Raw genomic sequence first — 25,138 nt, forward strand, 5'->3', positions numbered from 1 at the left:
TTTTCCCAGAGGAATTATTTCCATTTGCAAAACCATCCTCAGTATTGAGTTTTTGAACACTTGTAAGTTTTTGTTTATAGGAAACATGTCACTTTAAAAGCTTATAGCAGAAGACTAAAAGATAGTGGATAAGCTGTCCATCAGAAGGCAGAGATGAAAACAAACTTAGAATCTAGTCTGACTTTGAAATAAAGGAAAAAAGGGGTGTGAGTTGGAAGACTACTGAGACATTTCTCTTTACCAAAATTTAAATTAAACACTTTTATTTAATGTTATTACCTAAGAGATAGGGTTTTTTTTTATGTTACCGCTTTTTGTTTACTAGCTGTATTCATAGAGATGTCACCGAATTGTTATATTTTCCCTTTTGACTTGGGGAAGGAGGAACTTGGTTTTGAAATTCTGGTTTAGAGCTAATATCAGAACCCTGTTATCATGAAGTTAGAAAACTTTAGGAAAAAAACCCCTGAAACATCTCTACTGAGCATAGTATTTAAAATGTGAATTTTTTCCCTTCTATCCAACATTTCAGACTCCATTTGTAATCACTTTGTTTTCCTTTGCAGTGTTCAGCATGTTTGTTAACTCTTGTATTATAGTTCTTTTTGTGATCAATTCATAGATACTCATACGTTTTGTAGATACTAATGTCATTTTCATAATCATTGGAAAATATATGGTGGTTTATAGTTTAGGATGAGGTAGGTTATGGTTATTTTTATTATGTTTCTCATTTTGGGGGAATCTACTTCATTGAATTCTAGAGTTTCTTCATTAAAAATAATAACAACAATAAAAAACTAGCATTTATATAGAGCTTTGAGGTTGGCAAAATACTTTACAAATATTTCCTCATTTTATCCTAGAAAGAAGTGAGACAGGTGTTATTATTCTCTCCATTTTACAGATGAGGAAACTGAGACATACAGTGCTTAAATGACTGTCCTGGGATCAGACAGCTAGAAAGGGTTAAGGTGGAATTTGAACTCAGGTCTTCCTCACTTCAGGCCCAGTGCTCTATTTACTGCCATATAAAGGAAGACGTATATCCTCTCTTGAGGACTTATAGAAGGTCATGGGCCAGAACTGCACAGTATGATAAGGCATGGATTAAACTGATTTGCACTGGATATAGAGAGTACTTATACCAGTGAGATCATGAGTCTTTTGGAATTACTGAAGTCATTGATTTTATCTTAAAACTTCAGTAGTTTTTTTTTCTCTCATGCTAGCTTAATAATGCTGATGCAAATAAATTGTGTTTGTGTTGTGATAGAACTTCAATTGTTTCTTAAAAAAATGTATGAAGCAGGTTGATATAATCGATAGAATACTGGACAGGAAGACAGAAAGACCTGAGTTCTAATCTCTTTTCAGACATTTAGTAACTATGTGACCCTGGACAAGCCCATTGAACTTCTGAGCTTTAGTTACTGAATCTATAAAATGAATGAGATGACCTCTAAGGTGCTCCATCTCTAAATCTGTTATCCAAGTACTAGATGAAATGCAACATGGCGTGGTGGATAGAAAACTGGCATCTACTGTAGGAAAGCTTGAGTTCAAATCTTGATTCTGTTACATCCTGGCTGTGTGACCCTGGGAAAATCATTTAATGCCTCCATGCTCTAGGAAGCTCTTTAAGACTAAATTGCAGAGTAGGTCTCATGATCCTGCCTCTGGTTCTTTGGTACTTGAATTCTCTCTGTCTAATTGCAGTGTTTTTTCTTTGACTTAGAAGCTTCAGACTTTGGCTATAACATTCTAGGTATCTTCATTTTGGGATTTCTTTTAAGAAGTGGTGGGTGGATTCTTTCTAGTAGCCATCTGGTTTTAATAGATCTGGGCAATTTTCTTTTATGTGTTCCTAAAATATGGTGTCAGAGTTTTGTTTTGTTGTTGTTGTTGTTTGGTCATGGTTTTCAGAGATTCTGATGATTCTGAAGTGATCGTTTCCAGGGAAATTTCAGTTTCCTCTATTTTTCCTTGTTTTGATTTTGTTCTAATATTTCTTGTTGTCTTACAATTTTTTTTTCTGAGCTACCCATTTAATTTCTAATTTCATTTTTAAACATCTCGTTTCCTTTCTACTAGCCATTCTTGTAGTCTGTGTGGCCATGCCATTTTTTTCCCTCTAGGTACTGTTTATAGTTGTTGTGGGGCTGCTTTCTTCTTCTGGATTGATCTTTTGGTCTTTTCCTGACAGATTTCAGCCTCAGTTCTTGACAGATTTGAATTCATGAAGATGAGTCTTCCTGACTCCACACACAGCACTTCAGCCACTTCACCATCTAGCTGCTGTATAAATGTTGGCTATTATTATTAATAGCAAAAATTGTGAATTATAATAAATTACTAATAGTTAATAGTTATTGCTATTAATGTGCTAGTTTTTCTTTCTTAAATGCTTGAGAGTAGAGATCACACTTTTTACTTTGTATCCCCCCAAAATCCTTAATATCACCTGTGTATCTATCACTATTCTTTTTTCTCAATTATTTTGTTTTTTTCAATTACCTGTAAAAAGTTTTTAACAGTTTTTTTTTTAACTTTGAATTCCAAATTCTCTCCCCCGTCTTCTCCCCCATCATTGAGAAGGCAAGCAATTTGATATAGGCTATACTTGTCTAGCACCATTCTTGATTGCCAGTATAATTCAATTTGCTATTAACACCTGTAACTGTCTGATCTACAAATAGATGTTATTCTTTGTCTTTTTTTAGTAACAGTAAGAACAGCATTTTCTACCTTCAGTATAATACAAAATGATTTTTCTTCTAAGAATGTTAGTATCTTTAGACCAATCTTTTTCATCTTTGGATTTTTTTCGTCACATTGTATAGATTCATTTTAAAGTAATTGCATTACTTATCTTTTAAGGTAATGTCGCACTGAGGCTTAAAATTAAAATTTCTTGTATAAGTCTGTGCACATAAATGAGATGTTTAAAGTATCTTTTCTTTTCTCATCCCTTAGCCCTGCCTTGAACCATCTCTTACAATTTAAAAGGAAAGGGGGGTGGGGTGGAAAGTAGTTCAGCCTAACTACTTATCACAACAACCAAATCTGACAATCCATGCCATATCGCACATCTGTAGTCCCCCAACTTTATAGTGAAGGGAAGAAGTTACAATTTCCTCAACTTTCCCTTGGGGTCAAGCTTGGCAATTGCACAGTGTTCAGTTGTGGTTTTGTTTTTACCCCTTTGTTGTAATCACTATGTATTGTTTGATTGGTTTTTCTTTGTTCTTCGTTTATATGTGTCTTTCCATGAATTCTTCTTGTTCATTATTTCTTACCCTGTAGCAATATTCCATTGTATTCATGTACTACAATTTGTTTAGCCATTCCCTGGTCAATGAATACCAGCTTTTTTTTTTTAAGTTCTTTGCTGCTACAAGGAGGATGCTCTGAAAATTTTTTGTGTCTATGGGACCTTCTTTCCTGCCTTTGACCTCCTTGGGGTATATTGCCTAATGGCAGGATCACTGAACTGAGAGATTTGGACTTTTTAGTCATATTAGGCTGTTACTCTTTTTTTAAAAAAATAATAAATCATTAGCTATTTCTAAGAGTCACTTAACTAGATTGAAAATCTGTTCACTGTTTTTGCTTGTTGTTTTGTTACATGTGTGGTTTTTTCTTCTTTAAAGGTATTAAGAAAAATACTTTATCAGTATGGCCTGAACAGAGTGAAGATCATAGCCAGTGATTACCTCTGGCAGCCCATTTCCTTTTCTATGTTACATGATCGTGAACTCATGGAAGCCATTGATGTTATCGGGTAGGAAATACTTCAGACTAGTTATTTTCTGTGTTTGCCCTATGCATTATGAGTTTATTTCTTTTCCGGATGAGATTGTATCTTTACAGTTCTCATCTGTTTCCTTTAATTAAGTATACTTTTGATAAGACATCTACACCAGATGGATTGGTGCTTTTTTTTTTTAACACATTAATATTATTTTTAGCTCTTTTTGTCATAGCATAAGTATAGGTAAAAAGTTTTTGAGAATTTGTAAATCCGTGGAAGGTTTGGAGTCTGGTAGAAAGAAATCTAGTTCATTAATATTAGAAACAGATCTGTATTAAGGTATATGGCAGGAATCCATCATCAGGTACTATAAAGTTGTTGTTATTAGGTGAAATTACCTTCCTTTGATGTAATACCTTGAGTCTATCTGGATTCACAATCTTGCCTTGATTTAATTTTAGGTTTTTTTTTTTAACCCCCAGCCCTTATTCACTAGTTACTCTTTTCCTTATTATTTAGCTCTTTAATCCCAGTTTTAAATCTTAGCATTTTCAAGCTAGAAGTGTCCTTAGTCAGCCCAACCATCTCATTTTATAAATGTCAGCACAGTGCCTAGCACTTAGTAAGCACTTAATATTATTGTATAATATAATATTATTATAATATTGTTGAGTGATTGTTGACTGACAAATGGGAAAACATTAAATGCCTACTCTGTATAGAAAACAGTGCTAGTTTCTGGGGGAGATATGAAAATTGAAAAAAAAGTTTTCATTAATTAACAAGATTTATTTAGTGATTGCTATGATCTGGGTACCATGCTAGGTGCCAGGGATACAAAGACAAAAAAGAAAGAATCTCTGCCCTGAAGGAGCCTTTATCCTGTCAGGGAAGAAACAAGGTTACATAAATAAATAAAAACCAAATACAAGCGAAGAGGTCTTTTTTAGGGGGAGAGGGGATGCTAACAGCCAGATAGGGCATTAGGAGAAGCTTTAATATGAGAGAAATTATTATTATTTTTTTATTAATTTATTTTGATTTATCAACAATCACTTCCATATGCTTTTGAGTTGAAAAATTTTCTCCCCCTTCCTCCGCCCCATCCTCCCCAAGACGGCGCACAATCTGATATAGGCTTTACATTTACATACCCATTAAACATATTTTCACATCAGTGAAGTTGTAAGTACAAATTAAAACCAATAGGAGGAACCATCAGAAAGATGAAACAAAACTCAACAGAAGGTAAAAAAAGTGGTAGTGTTTCGACTTCCATAGTTCTTTCTTTGGATGTGGACAGCATTTTCCATCCTGAGGCCTCTGGAGATGTCTTAGATCCTCGTAATGCTGAGAAGGGTTCAGTTTAGCAATATTAGTCATTGCATAACATGGCTGTTATTGTGTACAAAGTCCTCTTGGTTCTGCTCACTTCACTCAGCATCAGACCATATAAGTCTTCCCAGGTTTTTCTGAAGTCAGCCTGTTCATCATTTCTCATAGCACAATAGTATTCCATTACATTCATATACCACAACTTGCTCAGCCATTCCCCAATTGATGGGCATCCTCTCAATTTCCAAGTCTTTGCCACCACAAAAAGAGCTGCTATGAATATTTTTGTACATGTGGGTCCTTTTCCCATTTGTATGATCTCTTTGGGATACAGCCCTAGAAGTGCTATTGCTGGATCAAAGGGTATGCACATTGTTGTAGCCCTTTGGGTGTAGTTCCAAATTATTCTCCAAAATGGTTGGATCATTTCACAACTCCACCAACAATGCATTAGTGTTCCAGTTTTCCCACATCCTCTCCAACATTTATCATTTTCCTGTTTTGTCATGTTGGCCTGTCTGATAGGTATGATGTGCTACCTCAGAGTTGTTTTGATTTGCAGAGAGAAATTATTTTTCTATTATATTTATGACCTATTACGTTAAGATCCAGGCCTTTTCCTTTATTTCCTCATTTAAGGCCCAGCCCCTGTAAAAAGTCAGCTTCTAAAAGACATGCCTGATCAATGAGATCATTCTTAGTTCTCAGGTCACATGGTCTTGGTCAGGGTCCCACTCAGCTGCTTCTGTTTTGGAGTGTACACGGAATCCAGTCTGGACCAGTTCTTACCCCGAGGGAAAGAAATCCTGTTGTCGGACCCCTCCCTTCGATTTTAGGGTGACCCAGCTCATGAAGGAGAAAACCGGCCAGGGTGGTCTGGATCGAGACGGATTCCTCTGTCTCCAGATTCCTGGAGGTGACTGAGTCTCATGATCAAGCCGCATTCTCAGCAGGAAGAATTGAAGACTTCTAGCTCGCCTCCTCATTAAATGTTCACCAGTCAGGGTTGATTTTCAGTTGTCAAGGGAATTCCTTTCAAGGGTTATTTAAAGCTTTCAGGCTCTCCATGTCTTTTGTCTTTGATTACTGAGAGAAACCACTGACCATCAATATATTGATTATTAGCTAGCCTAATTAATAAATTGATTATTAATTACCCGGCAGCTCTGTTTCATGGAGTTTTTGCATTTGTCACAAATAGAAGGTGCAGGAACAGAGAACAGAAGATTCTAAGAGGAGAGGTGATGTGGGAGAGGATTCTAGGCTAGGAGGAGAGCCCACTTCAAAGGTGCAGAGATTAGAGATGGAGCATTGTGTATGAAGGACAGCAAGAAGACAAGTTTGCCTGGACGGTACAGTGTGTGGAGGGGAATAATGATGTTGGAAAGGTAGGTTGATACCAAGTTATGAGAGGCTTTAAAAAGCTAAACAGAAGAGTTTATATTTGATCCTAGAGTTAGTATGGAGACACTGGAGTTTATTGAGAAAGGAATTGACATGGTTAGATCTGGACTTTTGGAGTATCACTTTGGAAGTTCTCTAGAGCAGAGGTGTCAAACTCATAATCCAGTGCAATATAGATAATAGTAATTTGTGGGGTTTTTTTTCCAGCCAGTATGCAGTTCAGGATCTGTTTCTGTTTGAGTTTGACACCACTGCTCTAGGTTAGAGAGAGAGACTTGAGGCAGGGATGTCAATTATGAGGCTATTGCAATAGTCCAGGTAGGGATTGATAAAGTCCTAAACTAGGGTGGTGTCCAGGTGAGTAGAGAGAAAGAAATGGCTACAAGAGATGTTGTGACAGTAGAAATGACACGAATTGGCAACTGATAAGTAAAGTGAGAGGAAGGAGAGTGAGGATTTAAGTATGATAATCCTAATGTCATAAACCTTGGAGACTGAAAAAATGGTCGTGCTCTTGACAGAAATAGGAAAATTCTTAACAGGTATGAATTTGGGAAGAAAGGTAATGAGCTCTGTGTTAGTCGCGTGGAGTTTGATGTGCCTAGACTACATCCATTTAGAAATCTCTGAGAGGCGTGGAGATCAGGAGAGAGTACATAGGTCTGCATAGAGATGATGCCATGGGAGCTGATGAGGTCACCCAAGTACATGCATAAAAAGAAAGAATAGAGAGAGCCCAGGATCCAGCCTTGGTGTACATCACGGTTTAGGGGGTGATAAGGATAAAGATCTAGCAGAGGAGACTGAGGAACAGTTAAACAGATAGGAAGAGAACCTAGGGAAACCAGTGTCACAAAAACCCAGGGAGATAGTGACCAGGAGGAGAAGGTAGTCAGTAGTGTGATGCTACAGAGAAATCATGAAAGATGTGGATTGATAAAAAAGCCGTTAGATTTGACAATAAAAAGATCATTGGTAACTTTGGAGAGAAAAGTTTCAGTTGAGTCTTGGAAGCCAGATTATAGAGGGTTGAAAGGAAGTAGAAACAGCGGGTGTAGATAGCTACTTAATGGGTACTTTGGCTGAGAAGAGGAGTAGAGATATAGAAAGATAGTTTAAAGGGATGGTAGGTCAAGTGAGGGTTTTTTTCAGGATGATGACCTTTGGATGTCTTTGTAGGCAGCAGGGAAGAAATTTGTTGATAAAGACCAATTGAAGATTAGAGAGAGGGAGAGACGATGATTTTGTGGGCTGTATGCTGGAGAGCATGTAGTGGGGACAGGATCAGGGTCACATGTTGCCTTTTATGAGGGCAGGAATCACCTCTTCATCAGACTCTGGTGGAGGAGGATAAGGTGAGACTTGATGTTAGAAGCATTGTGAGATATGGAGAAGGGGAGAAAAGGGAGCTCATGGCAAATGGTCTTTATTTTCTTAGTCATGGAAGGGAGGCTGGAGAGAAGAGGGGAATTCAAGACAGCCTCTGCAGCGTGGGATAGAAAATAAATCAGGAGGGAATAAAAGGATTGTCTTGTGCTGCATGCCCCACTGAGAGCAAAACATCTGTAGTAGACGGAATTAGTTTGGTTGTGTGATTTCTTCAAGCTTGTTCAGGAGCTTGTGAGTAGAAGCTGAAGGGTTGAACTGAGTTTGAAGAAAGAAGATAATTTTATGAGGGAGAAGGGAAGAGGAAGAGCATTCCAGCTATGCGACACACAGTGCAAAGAAACAATGCATGGGAGGTGGAGTGCTGAGTGTGAGGAACGTCGAGAAATCCCTTTTAGCTGGACTGTAGAGTCTGTGATAGGCCTGGAGACCGGTGTGTGATGAGGCTGGAAAGCTGAGCTGGAGCAAGGTTGTAAAGGACTTCCAAAATCCAAGCTGACTTTATATTCAATCCTAGATATAATGGAGATGCCACTGCAGTTTGAATAGAGGAATGATATGGTCAGATCTGTTCTTGAGGAAAAATCACCTGAGGAAAATGGAAGGAATGCAGAAGAGGAAAGATGGAACAGAGTATGAGGCCTGAGGAAGGAAAAGTGTTAGGAGGTCATTGTAGTAGTCCAGGCAAGAGACAATGACGGCACTGTGGCACTGTGAGTAGAAGAGGACAGATGAAGAGATTCTGTGGAAGTAGAAATGGCAGATAGCAAAATAATGGACTATTCACCAGCGTACTTTGTGCTGGGCTATGAGTGTCAGAAGCTCATGGTGAGAGAAATGGAGAAATTGAGCATGGAGATGATTTTATTTGTTAGAGGTGATATGAAATAGTTGTTGATAAATTGGAATTAGGAATCATCTTCTGACTCAGTTTTTTGTGTCATATCTTTTGAATTCACATGAGATGCTAAAAATAATTTTAGGCCTGAGAATGTGGCCTACTTTCTGTGTTATCCCTGATGTTTGGGTGGGTCTTACTACCTCAGTTGAACTAGATTGCTGCAACTGAAGTACAGTAAAAGGAAAGAGCTGGGTAAACTGATATTATCTGGGTGACCTTGGATGAGTCATTAAGTCTCACTAAAGCTTAGTTTTCTCACTTGTAAAAGAGTAAACTTTGATCCTCTCACTGTCTTCCCTGGAGAGTTTTTGTGAAGTATGTGCTTTGTTAACCTTAAAGCATGAAAGAAGTGAACATTACTATTATTATTTTTAGACAAGTTTTGATTTGCTTTCCCAGGATGAGAATTTTCAATATGGTTATAGTTTAATAGGAAGGTAACTCCTTTGTCCTAGTCAGGATATGTAATACCTGTCCCTCATGCAGCTGTTTGTGGAAAAAAATTCTCTGTCCATGACTTTTAGTTTCTTTCTCTCTCTCTCTCTCTCTGTCTCTCTTTTTTTGGTTAAGCAGTGGGCTTAAGTGACTTGCCCAGGGTCACACAGCTCGTAAGTGTTATGTGTCTGAGACCAGATTTGAACTCAGGTCCTCCTGAATCTAGGGTGGGTGCTCTATCCACTGTGCCACCTAGCTGCCCCAAAATTATCCATTTTACGTTCTCCTCCATTTTTTTTTTTGGCTAGGCGGTGGGGTTAAGTGACTTGCCTAGGGTCACACAGCTAGTAAGTGCCAAGTGTCTGAGGTCAGATTTGAACTCAGGTTCTCTTGACTCGAGGGTCAGTGCTCTGTTCACTGTTCCACCTAGCTGCCCCTACTTTTAGTCTTATAGTGAGGGTGGTAATGGCTTTTCTCTACCTTATAGGTATTAGTAATAATGGTATTTGTAATAGCATTACTGGTAGGTATTTATTAAGCAACCACAGGAATTGACATTGTATTAAAATTAGTAAAAATATATATAAAATATTTAAAAATCTATTTTCATTTTAGAGTACTTTATTTCTTAGAAGGTTATTGAACCGATATAGTTACTGTTCTGTTTGCATAGTTATAGAATCCTTTATTATGATTTAGAGGTAGAAGGACCTTTATAGATTTAATCCCTTCATTTTCTTGGGATAACTAAAGATCTACATTTGTCTTGCTCATGAAACTTCTTTTTTTATTCTATTTTTCTTCTAAACTTTGCAAGTGTCAGATAAAATGAGCATTTCATGAAACTTTGTTACTCAGCATATTTTTTTTTATCCAATGCAATAATATATCTTACAGTGCATTCTGGATCTTCCTTTTTAAAAATTCAAATTAGCTTTTATCTGTCTATCTAATTATTTATTTGAGACTGAGTCTATCCCATCCACTCTAGAAGTACAACAGCCACTTACGGGCTGATTCCCTGATCCCGCTGATGATTGGCATGGAAGCCTTGACCATTTCCTACCTTCTGGGTTAGTTCATCTCTCCTTAGGTTGTCTGGTTCCCCCTCCCTGCACTGCCAACTCACCATATTGGTGCTGACTCAGTGCAGACATCCTGTATTGCCTTTGCCCTACTTACTGTTTGTCAGAACACCCAAGCCCAAGTAATCTACCAGTCTCAGCCACCCTGGCAGAAGGGACCCAGCTGGGTGTTCTTGAGTAGAGGAGAGCATCTCCCATATCTTACTTCATACACTTTTTAATAACTAAGCATTGAGAAGGATGCTAACTTTTGAATGGTGAGAGTTTTCTTATTAGAGTTCTAGACCATTATTGCCTTTAGGCCTTGCTTTCTGTTCACTTTGCCACATTGCCCCTTGAGTATAACCATATAGGTACTTATTACTGTTAGTTGATGGATAAAGGAATCATGGTATAATGGAAAGAAAAACAAATCTGGAGCCAAAAAGATCTGGGTTCAAATGCCTGCTTTGCTCCTTATGGCCTAAATAACTTCAGGCCCTCTCTGAATCTCACTGGGTTTTGGTTTCCTTGTATGTAAACTGATGGGGTTGGGTTAAGATGTCCTGTAAGTCACTTTTAGCCTTCAGTAGAATCCTAGGATACTCTGAAGTGAATGTAAGTTGAATGTAAACACTATGATGTTCATTTGTTCTGGTCCCTCACTTTCTCAATGGTAATGACGTGTGGAATATGGTAGAGTACAAAGGGGAATGAGACTGAGAGTAGATCCACAATTGAGTCCTGGCTCTTCTGCTAATTTACAAGGTGGTTTTGGGGGAAGTAATTTTCCTCCTCCAGGTTTAGTTCCTTTATTTCTAAAATATTGGGATTGCACCAGAAGGTCTTTAAGGTTCCTTCCAGCCCTTACATTTCTATTTTTCTGTGTTTTTTTTTTCATTGTTGTTGTTCACTTGTTTTCACATAACCCTATTTGGGGTTTTCTTGGTAAAGATACTGGAGTGGTTTGCCATTTCCTCCTCCAGTTGATTTTACAGATGAGGAAACTGAGGCAATCAGGGTTAAGTGAATTGTCCAGGGTCACACAGGTAGCAAGTGTCTGAGGCCAGATTTAAACTCAGTAAGGTGAGTCTCCCTGACTCCAGGCCTGGCACTCTGTCCACTGTGCCACCTAGCTGTCCATTTTTCTATGATTGGCAATAGACTTCTGTTCTGGCTGGGCCCGTGTGAACACATCTATTTTCAACCGAAGCGTTCAGTTAATTCTTTTTGTCTTCATTAAAAAATGTTAGCTCATTAAAGTAGAGCTTAAGCCTGACAATGTGATAAACTCTGCTTGTTTACTCCTTTCTAGAGCTAATTTTCTCCATAGGCCTAGAGCCTCTAATGAGGATATTTAAGGAGAACAGCATTTGCATGAGAAGAGAAATGTTAACAGAGGTTATATTAAAATTGTTCACTAACAGTAGCCAGCTGATAAACTTTAGCCATGATATACATAAGGAATTCTACACACATACAGACTCTGCCTGTGAAAGGGATTCACAACCTTTTAAAAAAGTAACAAAAGTGCTACAGGGAGCACTTGAGCAGAGGACATCTTCATGGGGGAAAGAATGTGTAACCTGGAGAGGTAGAACGTGAAGTTTTTGTGGTTGCGAGGAAAGGGCATCATTTCCACATAAAACAGCCCTTGTTTTCTTCTAATTTCAAGCTGGAATAAAGAAAGTAACAGCAGCAGATTATAAGGCTTACTCATGGAAATATCTGAAATGACTGATCTAGATCCTTATTTATTTTTTAAAGAAGGCTTTTGACCATTGTCTCTCATGTAAGATGAGGATGATATTCCATGTGGAATTAGGTTTGTGTGTAGCAGAGGGCAGCTAGGTGGCACAGCGGACAGAGTGCTAGGCCTGGAGTCAGAAAGATTCACCTTCCTGAGTTCAAATTTGACGTCAGACACTTATTAGCTATGTGACCCTGGACAAGTCACTTCACCGTATTTGCCTCAGATTCCTCATCTGTAAAATGAGCCAGGAAAGGAAATAGCAAACCGGTATTTGCCAAGAAAGCCCCAAATGAGGTCATGAAACTGACCGAACAACAACAAATAGCAGAGGACGACCATTGTTTACTAAAGTTCATTGCAACACATGTATTAAGCACCAGCTTGGTGCAAGATTGTGGGCTAGATCCTAAGAATACAAAGACAAAGATGAAATAGTGCCTTTGAGGAGGGTATGTTATTTTAGGCGACTTTGTCCTGTAAATGCAGGAAAACTTGAGGAGAGAACATGAACAGTTGGGAGGCTCAGGAAAGGCTTTTTCATGGTACCTGAGCAGAGCCTTGAAAGAACCTACAAATTCTAAGGCAGAGATGACGAAAGAATACTTATTCAGACATGCAGTCTAACTTGTTCAAAAGTCTGGAGGTGGGAAATAGGAAGTCAAATTTAGGAAATAGCTGGCAGGCTAGTTTAACTAGAACATAAGGTGTGTGAAGATAAAGGAGTAACATTTATTTGGAAAAGAAGGTGGCAACCATATTGTGGAGGACATTAAGTGCAAGCTTGAGGAGGTTTTTTTGCTGTTGTTGTTTTGTTTTTGTCTTTTGCTTTTTGGTGAGGCAATAGGGGTTAAGTGACTTGCTTAGCTGGTCACATAGCTAGTAAGAGTCAAGTGTCTGAGGTTGTATTTAAATTCGGGTCTTCCTGACTCCAAGGCCAGAGCTCTATTCACTGTGCCAACTAGATGCCCCTAAGCTTGAGGAGTTTTGATTTTTTTCCCAGAGGTAGTAGGGAGTCACTACTGATTTTTAATAGGGGATTAACATAGTCAGACCTGTGTCTTTGGAAATGTTAGTTTAGAAACTCTGTGGATGAGGGTTTGAAGAGGAGAAAAACCAGAAGCAGGGCTCAGAGCAATTAGGGAGCTGTTGTAATAGTCGAGGTGAGAGGGGATGAGGCTGTGAACTAGGGTAATGGTCTTGTGAAAAGACAGAAGGGTCTAGATGATATGACAGATGAAGAGGGAGAAGAAGACAAAACTTTGGTGACTGATAGGATATGTTTATGTGGGTGGGGAGGGAGAGAATTTCCAGGATGAATAGTTGTTGACAGTATCAGCAGCTACATAGTGATCAAGTAGGTTGAAGACTGAGAAGAGTCCTTTAGATTTAGCAGTTAAGAGATCTGTGCCGATCTGACAGAGGACAGTTCAGTCTATTAATAGAGCCTGAAGGCAGAATGCAAGAAAGATTAAAGGTGAGAGAGAGCAATGGAATGAAGTAAGGGCCTTAACCTTGAAAAATAGATGAGCCCAGAGGAGAGAGTAGGGATGGTGCAATGGGATTTGGGGTTGTGATGTAAGAGAGAAGAGGGAACTCACAACAGAAAGCCTTCCATCTTAGTGAAATAGGAGGTGAGATTTACTGCTAAGAAGGGAATGGATCCATAAAAAGCGGCGGTTGTTTGGGGAGCTTAATGAGAGAAGGGAAAGTTTTGGATGATGTCAGAAAAGAATAGAAAGTCTTGCCATGCAGCAGCAAGGGCCAGTTGAGGTAAGATATTGTTTGTTTTTATTGGATCTGGTTATTATAATTACATGGCTTTGCAGCAGCACTTGAAAAGAAACTTAGAAGACAGGTGATATGAGTAACCCATGGTTGGGGTTGGTAGTGAAGCAAAGTAGTGAACTCCTTGAGACAGGTGCAGGCAGCAATAGGACAAGGGGACAGGGATTTCAAGGATAGTGAAATTGGTCCACCCTCAGGTTAAGACTGTGAAGGGAGAAAAGTAAAGCTAAAGTGACGTCGAAGGACCAGGAGAATGGAGAGGAGTGGAGGGACTGTGGTCCTAGTGAAAATAAAGAATATTGGTTTAGAAGGAATGTTGCAGATAGAGAATTGAAAGAATGGGAAGTTCTCATTAGAGATAAGTAGCAGAGTTATAACTAGCTAGCTAGAGTACTTATTAAGCATCTACTGTATGACAGGAACTATGCTAAGCATTGTGGATATAAGAGGGCAGGGAAGCAGTCCCTGCTATCAGGCATCTTACATTTTAATGAGGAAAGATAATACATAAAGGATGCAGTAGATCATGGGGTTTGAGGGAGGATAATTGGGCAAAGGTGCACAATAAGGACATGGCCAAGCAAGATAAGGTAAAAGCTGACTTGTCAGAGCTGAGAGAGACTCAGGAGTGGAGTCCAAATCATCAGTAGAAGGAGGGAGTGTAGGTGATAGTCTGAGTAGATGAAACTTGGCTAGGGGAGGCCACAGAGTTCTAGGGGATGGGGAGATCATTGTGTAGTGGTGGACAGCTTACAGTGGAAGTTGAGGATGCTGATGAACTGAGAATCCAGGATGTTTAAGAGGACATCCATTGGTGTATTATGTATTTAAGTCCCTAAGTGTGAAGGCCAAGTTTAGGATGGAAATGACCCTGAGCAAAGTAGTGAACTCCTTGAGACAGCAGTAAGGCTGACCTGAAAGTCAGAAGATAACTGTGTCAAGGTTCTGGATGGGGTAGTATGGACTTGTGGGGTATTCCGTAAGAGGGTCTAGAAATGGTAGTAAGGAATGCGGTATACGGATAGTCTGTGTGGCCCAGTGTGTTGGGAAGCATGATAAAAGGTGGCCCAGAGTGAACTGTCTTCTGGAGAGAGCCAAGTTTCTTAGAGAACCACAAGATGGAAAGATTTGGAGGAGATCTAGGAAGAAGGGGAGTTTATTAATAATACAACTGGAGTTCCAGGAGGCATGGTGCATGGGAAGGACAGAAGAAGATAAGGTATGTGAAGGGGTAGGGCCCACTGAGATATAGTGGGAGAAAGGATTTTTTTTTTATATTGACTCAGTCACAGAGGTAAAGGGGGCAAGAAGAGGGCATTTTTGTCAGCTATGAGATAGGAAGACCAACAGTTGATTGAAACCCTCATCTTCTGAGATTTCGTAATAACTGAGCACGATGTTGTGGGCAAGTGCTGTTAGTAGCAAATGGTTTGTTACTCCAAGTGCTCCAGGAACTCACTTTCATTGCCAGCCATGGATGTCTGAATTTCAGAATGGGAGGTAGAGAGAACATGGAAATAACCATTGCTAGAAGGCCCCATGGAAGTGAGCACTGTGCTTTTCCAGTCCTTGATTCCTAGAAAGGACAGGGCCTCTGGTTTCCTAAGGCTATGGATCTGATGGTTGTAGGCCTGCAAGTGTTTTGATTCACTTGAATCCTTCTCAGCAAGTAAAACTTGACTGGTGTAGTCACTCTGGTCCTTGGACTTGGAAAACTTCAGAGCCTAGGTAGTTAACATTAGAATTTAAAAATCTTTTTAAAGTTTGCATATGCCATAATTAAAATGGAAATTTCCATAGTGCCCTTTTACAAACTGCTTGAAGACCTGCTTAAATCTTGAAAAAAATAGGTAATTCATGTTAATGATTAATAAATACAGTTCAGCTAGAATTCATGTTAATGATTAATATGGTTTAGCTAGAAAAGAAGTTAAATGAAATAAGTGAGTTGTTATAATTTCATCTATAAATTACTTTGTCTTTTCTAGGTGTAATGGGAGCTGGAGGCTGGTTACTTCCATCTTTGAAACATTGGGAAAATGACAGCAAACAACCATTAACCCTTGAAGAGCACTGTACTAGGTTCTGAGAAAGAGAAACCTGCTCATCTTTCTCTTTAAAAGAAATAATGGGCATTCACTTGATAGTGACTTGTTTGGGGTGTGCAGTGCAGTGTCCTAGGTAATAGTGGAAGTGCAGAATTATGTAAGACATAGTAGGGCTAGCTAGGTGGCGCAGTGGATAGAGCACTGGCCCTGAAGTCAGGAGGACCTGAATTCAAATCCGGCCTCAGACCAAACGCTTGACACTTACTAGCTGTGTGACCCTGGGCAAGTCACTTCACCCCAGTTTCCTAAGGGGGGGAAAAAAAAGAGAGAGACATGGTGCCTGCCCTCCAGGATTGCCCAAAATCACAAATACTTAATTGTTAAGTGAGCCACGTGAGCATTTCACTCAGCCCCTCCAGTCTAGGGGATCTTCATCATTTTTGTGTCATGGACCCCTTTGGCAGTCTGGTGAAGCCAAGGGGCCCTTCTCAGAAGATTGTTTTTAAATGCCTACAATAAAAGATTGGATTACAAAGGGAACCAGATGTATTGAAGTAGCCGTTAAAATATTGAAAATCACAAATCCACGAATCTCAGGTTAAGAACTCTTACTACAGACATTAGATAGCTCTGGACCAGTAGCTATTTACTTACCCCACTGTCTTCTAACTCATCTGTCCCCAGTGCTTGAAGTTGATTCCTTTCTTATCTTTGCCCATTGAAGGCTTTCCTTCTAGATTCTGTTTAAGTGTCTCATCCTTCCTGAGGCCTTTTCCAATCTACCTCCCCTACCTGCTCCTCAGATTTTCCTAGAGCATTTTAATTTGACTTTTGCTCAGATTACTGTGTACTTGCATTATTCTTACATATGTGTACTACTCCTCCTGGAGTAGGGAAAGGGTGTGGGGTGGAGGGGAGTGAGGGAGCCCGCAGGAAGCTCCTCCGGGGCAGGGATTGTGTTATTTTTTTATCCTTGTATTAATAGGTTGGCCTCACTCCTTACATGTAATAAGTGATTAATATTTGTTGAAGTGAATTGGTTTCATAAAAACACAGTATTAAATTGAAAACAGAATTACAAGAGGAAATTAGATTCATAGACACAGTGGATCTCAAGTGATTGTCCAAGCAACATTGCTCTTGGGTTTTGTGATTCGTTGGGGTTTAATAATAGTCTGTTAATAATGTCATTGTGGAACTGTCTTGGTTAGAGTTAAGATATGCTAGAAGTACATTTTTACGAAGTTTTCATTGAAAGCGAAATAAAAGTGTGGACTTTTATTGAAGGATTAATTCTCAGTTGTCTAGGGTATTTAGCACTCCAGAATGATTCATTCCTCAAGGGTCCTGAGTATTTGAAATTTTACTATATTTAATTCATATTTTAGATTCGTTATGAGTTTCAGCGTAGTTCTCTAAATAAACATATTCGTGCTTACTTAAAACTTTTCTCAACCTTCTCACCATTTGTTTTGAAATGGAAAACTAAGGAATGAATAGCTTTGATGCTTATATCAAAGTGTCTGCTCATTTTCTCCCACCTTTTTGTCTTAGGGCTCATTATCCTGGAACTCATACTGTAGCTGCAGCCCTGGCAACCAACAAAATACTCTGGTCTTCAGAAGATTATAGCACTTTCAATGATGAAGTGGGTGGAGGCTGCTGGGCCCGCATCTTGAATCAGAATTATGTGAATGGCAACATGTCTGCGTGAGCACATTTTTATCAGTTCACTGAAATAGCTATACAGGGGTATGCTGGAACCAGCTCAAATGACTTGAGAGAGCTGATTGTTAAATTTTCATTGTGAGCATTTACACCTTGGAAATTGGCAAATGCTACACTCAGGGCATGATTTATTGTTTTGTTGACTGTCTAGACTTAAGAAAGTGAAGGAGAAAATGTTAATGATGCAGATTAAGCTGAAATGTGTTTGTGCATACATTTTTTTCCTGGAAAGCTGGTTGTTAAACATTTACCAACACACTCTTAGGTATGAATGATCTATCATTTGGTATAAGTTAGAAGCTCAAAAGAAAAAAAAAAACAACGAAATATGACTTAACTCTTGTTAAGTGAAAAGTATCCAACTAAGGGAAGAGGAATTTTTTTTAGGTACATTTTTTGACAGTTCTTGACATTTTTTTTTCTTTGAGAAAAAGGAAGTTTATCTAAGAGTTTTCAAAACTGTTGGGGTTGGGGAGCTTCAAGCTTATACAGATTTAATTGCATCATGAAGTAATTGTGGTCTTTCTCATTTGCCAAACCAATTTTTCAGCACAATCGCTTGGAACTTGGTGGCTAGTTACTATCAGCAGCTACCTTTTGGGAGAGATGGACTAATGACTGCTCAGGAGCCCTGGAGTGGGCATTATGTCGTGGAGAGTCCTGTCTGGATTTCGGGTAAGCATCAGATTCCTCCCTGTAATTCTCCTTCAAAGAGATAAAATACAGTGTCTTTAGAGTAAACTTATGACAATTGAACCAAAGAAATAGCTTTTATTGCAAGGATTTTGTGTATGTTATGTTCAGTCAATCAAAATAGTCCTTTGGGAAGCTGTAGCATAGGCTTATATTTATACCAGTTTTGTCAGTCCAGGGGCTTCCTGCCTGTGCTGGTGTAGATCACAACCTCTTCATCCCTTCTCATCTTTTTGCTTCTGTTCCTGTTATTCTTCCATTAGAGAATCCAGCTAGCTCCTCTAGGTTGAATAGATGCAGGTCACAGGCACCAAGCATGATTACTATCGCTGTCATTTTGTTGGAATCATTTTTTCTTAAGTATTGAGAGAAGTTAGAAGTTTTATTTTAGGTTCATGACTATGTTCTACTTTTAATTGACTTCTTCAGAGACTATATGTTAATTCAAAGTGGCTTGCCTTTCATAAAGAGGAAAAACTTAAGAAACTGGCAGTATTGACTTTGAAAATGGAGAAATCTCATTAAATAGTTGAATGACACGAAATTTAGTTCAGATATGGAATAAGAGAAGTTGAGATGTAAGTTACAGATTAGATTAAGGTCTGTGAATAATTAGTAGGTTAGTTATATCTTGTTCTCTAATTAATTTGGGAGCCAGTTTATTGCTGGATATATTTTAAGTATCCTGTTTTTAGAGGAACAGAACTAGGTTTTTTTTTTTTAACTAATTCAGTGCTCTACAAGTTACATTATTGTAATTCATTATTCTCATATTAAATTGCTGTTTTATTTGTGAAACATGGCATGAAAACTTTGTGGGGGGGAAAACCACTCAACAATTAATTCAGCAGACTTCCATTAACCATCTCCTGTGAGCCAAGAAGAAATGAAAAATAACCTTTTTACTGAAGAAGCTTATATTCTATATACAACCCTTCCACAGATAAATAAACGTAAGATAATTGTGGAGGAGAATGTTGACAGCCATGGGGCTCAGTAGAGATTTTTCAGGGGATGGCACTTGAGCTGAGCCTTGAAAAAAAAGCAGGAAATATAAGAGGCAGAAGTGAGAAGAAAGTATTTTCCAGATATAGGGAACAGTCTCTGCAAAGTTATGGAGGTGGGAGATAGAACTGAAAGTTCAGGGAAAAGAAAGTAGGTCCAGTTTGATTGATACATGGTTAAAAGAGTAAATTGAAATGTCTGGAAATGTCAGTGTTTGGTTGGAGCTAGACTATGAAAGGCTTTAAATGCTGAGTTAAAAAAATTTCCCTTTTATCCTAGAGATAAATTAATGGAAAGCTAATGAAACTTCCTGGGCAAGGACATGATGTAGCCAAAACAGTACTGTAGGAAGAGTTGGGTGGAAATGGATCAGAGAAGGGAGAAGCTAGGGGAACAATTGTTGGAATAGTTTCCGTGAAGGTGATGAGGGCTTGTAATGGGTAGTGGCGGTGCAAGTGGAGGTAAGGGAACAGATGCCAGAATTAGTATGGAGGCAAATTGGACGGGTGTTGGCACGTTATTGGTTGAGAGAGGGACGGTGTGTGAGGAGGGGGAAGAGCTGAGGATTACTCCAAGGTTGTAAACTTGGTTGCCTTGAAGGATGTTGTGACCTTCAATAAAAATGGGAAAGTTTGGAGACCGGGGGGGGGGGGGGGGGGGATGATAAATTGAATTCCATTGTAAATGTTCTGAATTTGTGATGGTTATGGGACTTCTGGCTGGAGATATCTGGAGTAATTAGGTCTGGACGTGTGTGTGTGTGTGTGTGTGTGTGTGTGTGTGTGTGTGTGCGCGCGCACGCACGCACGTGTGCATGCACATAGATACAATATGTATATATGTATGTGTGCATACACATACACACACACATATATGTATATATACAAAGAGAGTGTGAGAGAGAGAGTCATCTGCACAGATATCATTGATATGGGAGCAAGGACTCACTCTCCAAACCATCACAAGAGACAGACAGCTCATACATTTCATCTCTAGCCTCATCTGTAGCACCACTTTACCTTCTGTGCCCTAGATAGGTTCTTCCTCTCCTTAAAACCATAGGTCTTCTCAATGCTTCGGCATCAAAAATAATTTCTAATTGGCTGCCTTCTTTTGGATATACAACACAAGTTTCACGCTATATGCATGTTCCAGCCATGGTTACCATTTACAGTGTATCTCATTCCCTCTTATTCTACGCTAAATACATTTACTGTAATTTTCCAGACTCCAGATTAGAGCTATAAAATACCAGCTAGGTGTCATTGAAACAGTGCAGAATTTAAGTAGACATCAGAGTACCAACATTTTAGTCAGAATTTGCCATAGTACAGAGATGATTGAATTTAGACTCAGAGGGTATGTTCTGAATGCACCTGTTACTGAGTACTGCCTGTGTGAAGTTGGACAAATCATTTAACTTTTTTTGGCCTTAATTTTCTCATCTTTAAAATGAAGTGATTGGTTTAGCTGGTCCTTTCTTGATTTAAATCAAGTCCACTTACTAGCAGTGGCCAGATTACCGCTTGGGGTTTAACTTTTCTTATAATTAGAAAGAGCATAATTATATCTTTTTAGTGAGCACTTTCTTTGCAACTTTGTTAGGCACTGGGGATACAAAAATGGACTTTGATCCCCTCTCCCTAAGATCCCTGCCCTGCAGCGGGTGTGTCTTGGGTGCGGTGCAGTGGCTTGCAACTCCAGTCAGTTGATAAGGTATTTAGAATTCAGGGATAGCAAAACTTAACTGAAATAAATTGCTAATTGTTTTTGTTTAGTAAGTTGAAATAAGATTTTTGATAGATGATTTCTACACAAGTAGAAAACTAATTAAATTAGAACAAAAAAAAGTTAACACAGAATGAAGCTCATCTCTTTTCTAAAACAAACCTTGAGCTCTTGTTTTTTAATTTCTTTCTGCCTTTCCACAGCTCATACCACTCAGTTTGCTCAGCCAGGATGGCAATACCTGAAAACAGTTGGCCATTTACTTGACGGTGGAAGCTATGTAGCTCTTACTGATGGCTTAGGTAACCTCACTGTTATCATAGAAACCATGGTAAGATTTTAAAACTGATTTAATTAACTGGTTGTTGTAAAGAGGATTAGTATTTACTAAAATAAAGTATTTTTGTTATGTAACTTTGTTTTCTACAGCAGTTGAAGTACTTCTAGAATGGTTTTCTTTATTTATTCCTCTTTTCTTAGGCTTCTCTTTCCACTAAGTTAATGTTATTGCTGGGCTCTAAATATAAACTTCCCTGCCCCAGACTTTGTTTCATATCCTGACCACCTGCCTGGAATGTCCTTTCTTTCCACTAACTTAAATTCTACCTCTCTTTTTAGTAACCAGCTTAAATCTTGCCTGTTAGGCGAAGTGTTTTCTGACTACTCCCACCCTGCCTCCATTCTCTGTACTCCTTTAGAATTTCCTTTGTATATAGTGGATTCATGAGATGGAGTGTTTTGTATGAGGAACAGCAAAGAGGCTGGTCACTGGATCTCAGAGTGTGTCATGGAAGGAAGGGTAAGAAGATGGGAAATGTAGGGAAATGCAGGTTGTGAAGGGCTTTGAATGCCAAACAGGGGACTTAATATTTGGTGCTGGAGGTGATAGGAAGCTACTGGAGTTTATGAAGTAGGAGGGTGGAGTAGTCAGACCCCAGGTTTTAGTACGATGACTTTGACAGCTGAGTGGTGGGTGGACTAGAGTGGAGAGAGACACGAGGCAGGGAAACCAACCAGTAGGCTGTTGTAATCCAGGTGTGAGGCAGTGAGGGCAGTGTCAGAAGTGAGAAAGGGGTGTGTTGGAGAGAGGTTACGGACCTTGGATTGGCCGTGAGAGGGTGCGGGGAATGAGAGAGAACCTTGAGAATGTATTTTATGCAGCTTCTTGAAGATGAATCACAGACTCTGACTCTTAGAGGTGGGAGGGAACTCAGAGGGTGTATATATGACACAAAACTCCATACCTAACCAAGGATCCTTTATTAAATGGCATGACAATTCATCATCCAATCTTTGTTTGAAAACTTCCATTGAGGGGGAACGTACTATTCGAGGGAGCCCATTCCACTTTAATTGTTAGGAAGTTTGCCCCTATACCAAGCTTAAATTTGCTTCTTTGCCTTGCCCCCTGAGGTGGAGTAGGGCAAGTGTATGTGACAGTATATTTGTTCTATTTGACAATCCTTCAGGCCTTGAAGGCAGCTCTTAAATTTCTCCAGGACAGACATTCTCAGTTGTTTTTTGTTTGTTTGTTTGTTTTTTCCATTTCAGTCCTTTGTGACATGACTTTTAGTACCTTCACCATCTACTTTGCCTTTCTTTGGACCCTCTAATTTGTCAGTGTCCTTACTAGAATGTGGCATTGAGAAGTGAACATAATATCCCTGGACATAGCCCCCTCTTAATGCCAGGGAGGGGAGCTGTCACTTCACACTACTGATTTAATTTTGAGCTCATGTATTGAGAGGTCTAGTGAATATAACCAATCCCCGCCTCCCCCTGATATTTCCCAGATAAACTCTTGTCTGGCTGCAACTTTCCTATTCTGTAATGATGTGGTTGATTTTTTGGAATCCAGGTGTAGAACTTTTATTTCTGATCAATATCATATTAAGTTTGGCTAATTGTTTTGCCTGATGATCTGTTTGGATCCTGCGTCAGTTATTCAGTTTATTAGCTTTCCACCTCTGCTTTGTGTCATCTGGAAGTGTGCCATCTATGGTATTATCCAACTTACTGGTAAAAATGTTGAACGGCGCAGCAAGTCATCATTGGTAACATGCTTATGCTGGCTTATAGTCTCTGCCCTTCTTTCAGTTTACCCTTTAGGTTGTTGTTTTAATTCTTTTGAAATGTGTTCTAGAATTCTTGACAATATGGTGTCCCCAAAAGAATGCTGGTATTGAGAAAGGCTTTCTTTAGGAGTATGCTTCTGGCAGGGGAGACAACAGAATTGGGCAGTTTTCTCAGTGCAATCCAACCTGTTGGTGCAGGTATTCTGGAAAGCAGTTTTCAGTTATGCAAGAAAAATTAATTAATTATTCATATCCTTTGACCAGAGGTTCCACTACTAATATCTTATATGGAGGAGGAGATAGACACCAAGAACAGCACTTACATATAAAAATTTTTCATAGCATTATTTTTGATAACAAAAACCTGGGAAGAAAAATATGTTCTCATTGATTGGGAAGTAGATGAATAAATTGTCATATATGAATAATGAATTATTCCTGTGCCATATGAAAAATTCAGAACAATTTGAGTAGACTTGTGTGAAGTGTTGCAGAGAGAAGAGAGCAGAGGCAAAAGAACAATATACTTTATAGAGAAAATTGAGGCTATTTGCTGTGAGCTTCTTTTCTTTCCTACTCAGTATCTCAAAATACTTTGATGTTATCTCCCATTCTGTCCATCTTGACTAAAGTCTCTGATGAAAAGGATGAAAGAAAAAGAAGGAAAAGCAAGTAGAGACCTTCCTCTGATCCAGAGCCTTCCATCTCTTGCTGTATGCTCAGAGGGAAGGAGGCGAGAGGGCGAGGAACAGCTTCCAACTGGGGCAGCACAAGGCAGCTTCTGCCTCCTTCTTCCAGCCTGATCTCCTGGGGCGGGGTATGTGGAGTACCTCCATGCAAAGAGGAGCAGCCTTCCCGTGGGCCTCAGGCCTGCTGCTGTGATTGTTTCTTAAGGAAAGGGGAAAAAGAAAGTCATTTGGAGGCAGGCCTTCCGCCTCCTGCCAAGAAGTTTCCTGCCTGATCTCCAGCCTCCAGCCAGGAGGGCTTCTCTGCAGCCTTTGACATTGCTGATCGCCATCTCCTCCTCTGTGACCTCTTCTCTCTAGGATTGGGGGACACCACTCTCTCTTGGTTCTTCTACTTATCTCACTGCTCCTCTGTCCCCTGTGCTGGATCCTCCTCCAGATCACAGCCTGTAACCATAGATGTCCCTCAGGGTTTTGTCCTGGACCCTTTTCTCTTCTTTCTCCTTATTGCTCCACTTGGTGATCTCCTCAGCTCCCATGGGTTTCATTACCATCTCTAGGCTGATGATTCTCAGATCGACCTAACCTCTCCTGACCTCTGGTCTCACATTTCCAACTGTCTGAAAGACCGACTCTCCCACTGGATTTCCAGTAGACATCTTAAACTCAGTATGTGTAAAACAGAGCTTTCCTCCTAAATCCTCCCTCCCCCCTTTCCTACCTTCCTTATTACTGTAGAGGGCAATGCCATCCTCCTACTCTTTCAAGCTCACCACCTAGGAGTCATCCTGGATTCCTCATTATCTCTATCCAAGCTGTTGTCCCAGACTTATTGATTTCACGTTGGCAACATCTCTAGAATAGGCCCGCCTGGATTACTGCAGTGGTCTGGTCTGATGGTGGGTCTACCTGCCTCAAATTTCTCTCTACTCTAATCCATCCTTTATTCAGCCACGAAAGTGATTTCCCTAAAACTCAGTTCTGATCATGTCACTCCTCTGCTTAGTAAACTCCAGTGGCTCTTGATTGCCACTGGGAGCAAATATAAAATGCCCTGTCTGGCATTCAAAGCCTTTTATAACGTAGGCCCCTCCTTCTTTTCCAGTCTTCTTACACCTTACTCCCTTCCACGACCTCTTCGGTCCAGTGACACTGGCCTCCTGGCTGTTTCATGAACAAAACAAGTGGGGAGAGAGGGGAGAAAAACAGTTCAACAAAACTAACCAACAGGTCAGCCAAGGCTGACAGTATGTGTGATTTACTTGACGCCCATGAGTGATTTACTCTATTGGATGTCTTTGTGGCCACATACCTACCTGAAAGGGATAAGCTGGTGCCTGTTGAAAATAAAAATCTGT

At 39.5% G+C, this 25,138-nt stretch overlaps 1 protein-coding gene across 2 annotated transcripts in view; it reads left to right on the forward strand.

Moving 5' to 3' along the window:
• GALC (galactosylceramidase) overlaps positions 1-25,138 on the forward strand; it is a 71,047-nt gene that overhangs the window by 17,531 nt on the left and 28,378 nt on the right. For both annotated transcript variants that reach the window (XM_021000294.2, XM_021000295.2), the window contains exons 7-10: positions 3,654-3,784; positions 17,420-17,575; positions 18,144-18,268; positions 21,223-21,350. In XM_021000294.2, coding sequence (XP_020855953.1) covers positions 3,654-3,784; positions 17,420-17,575; positions 18,144-18,268; positions 21,223-21,350 — 540 coding nt within the window. The remainder of the gene's footprint in view (positions 1-3,653; positions 3,785-17,419; positions 17,576-18,143; positions 18,269-21,222; positions 21,351-25,138) is intronic.

This window comes from Phascolarctos cinereus, unplaced genomic scaffold (genome assembly GCF_003287225.1).
Source record: "Phascolarctos cinereus isolate Bilbo 61053 unplaced genomic scaffold, phaCin_HiC Scaffold_3;HRSCAF=262, whole genome shotgun sequence".
NCBI lineage: Eukaryota > Metazoa > Chordata > Mammalia > Diprotodontia > Phascolarctidae > Phascolarctos > Phascolarctos cinereus.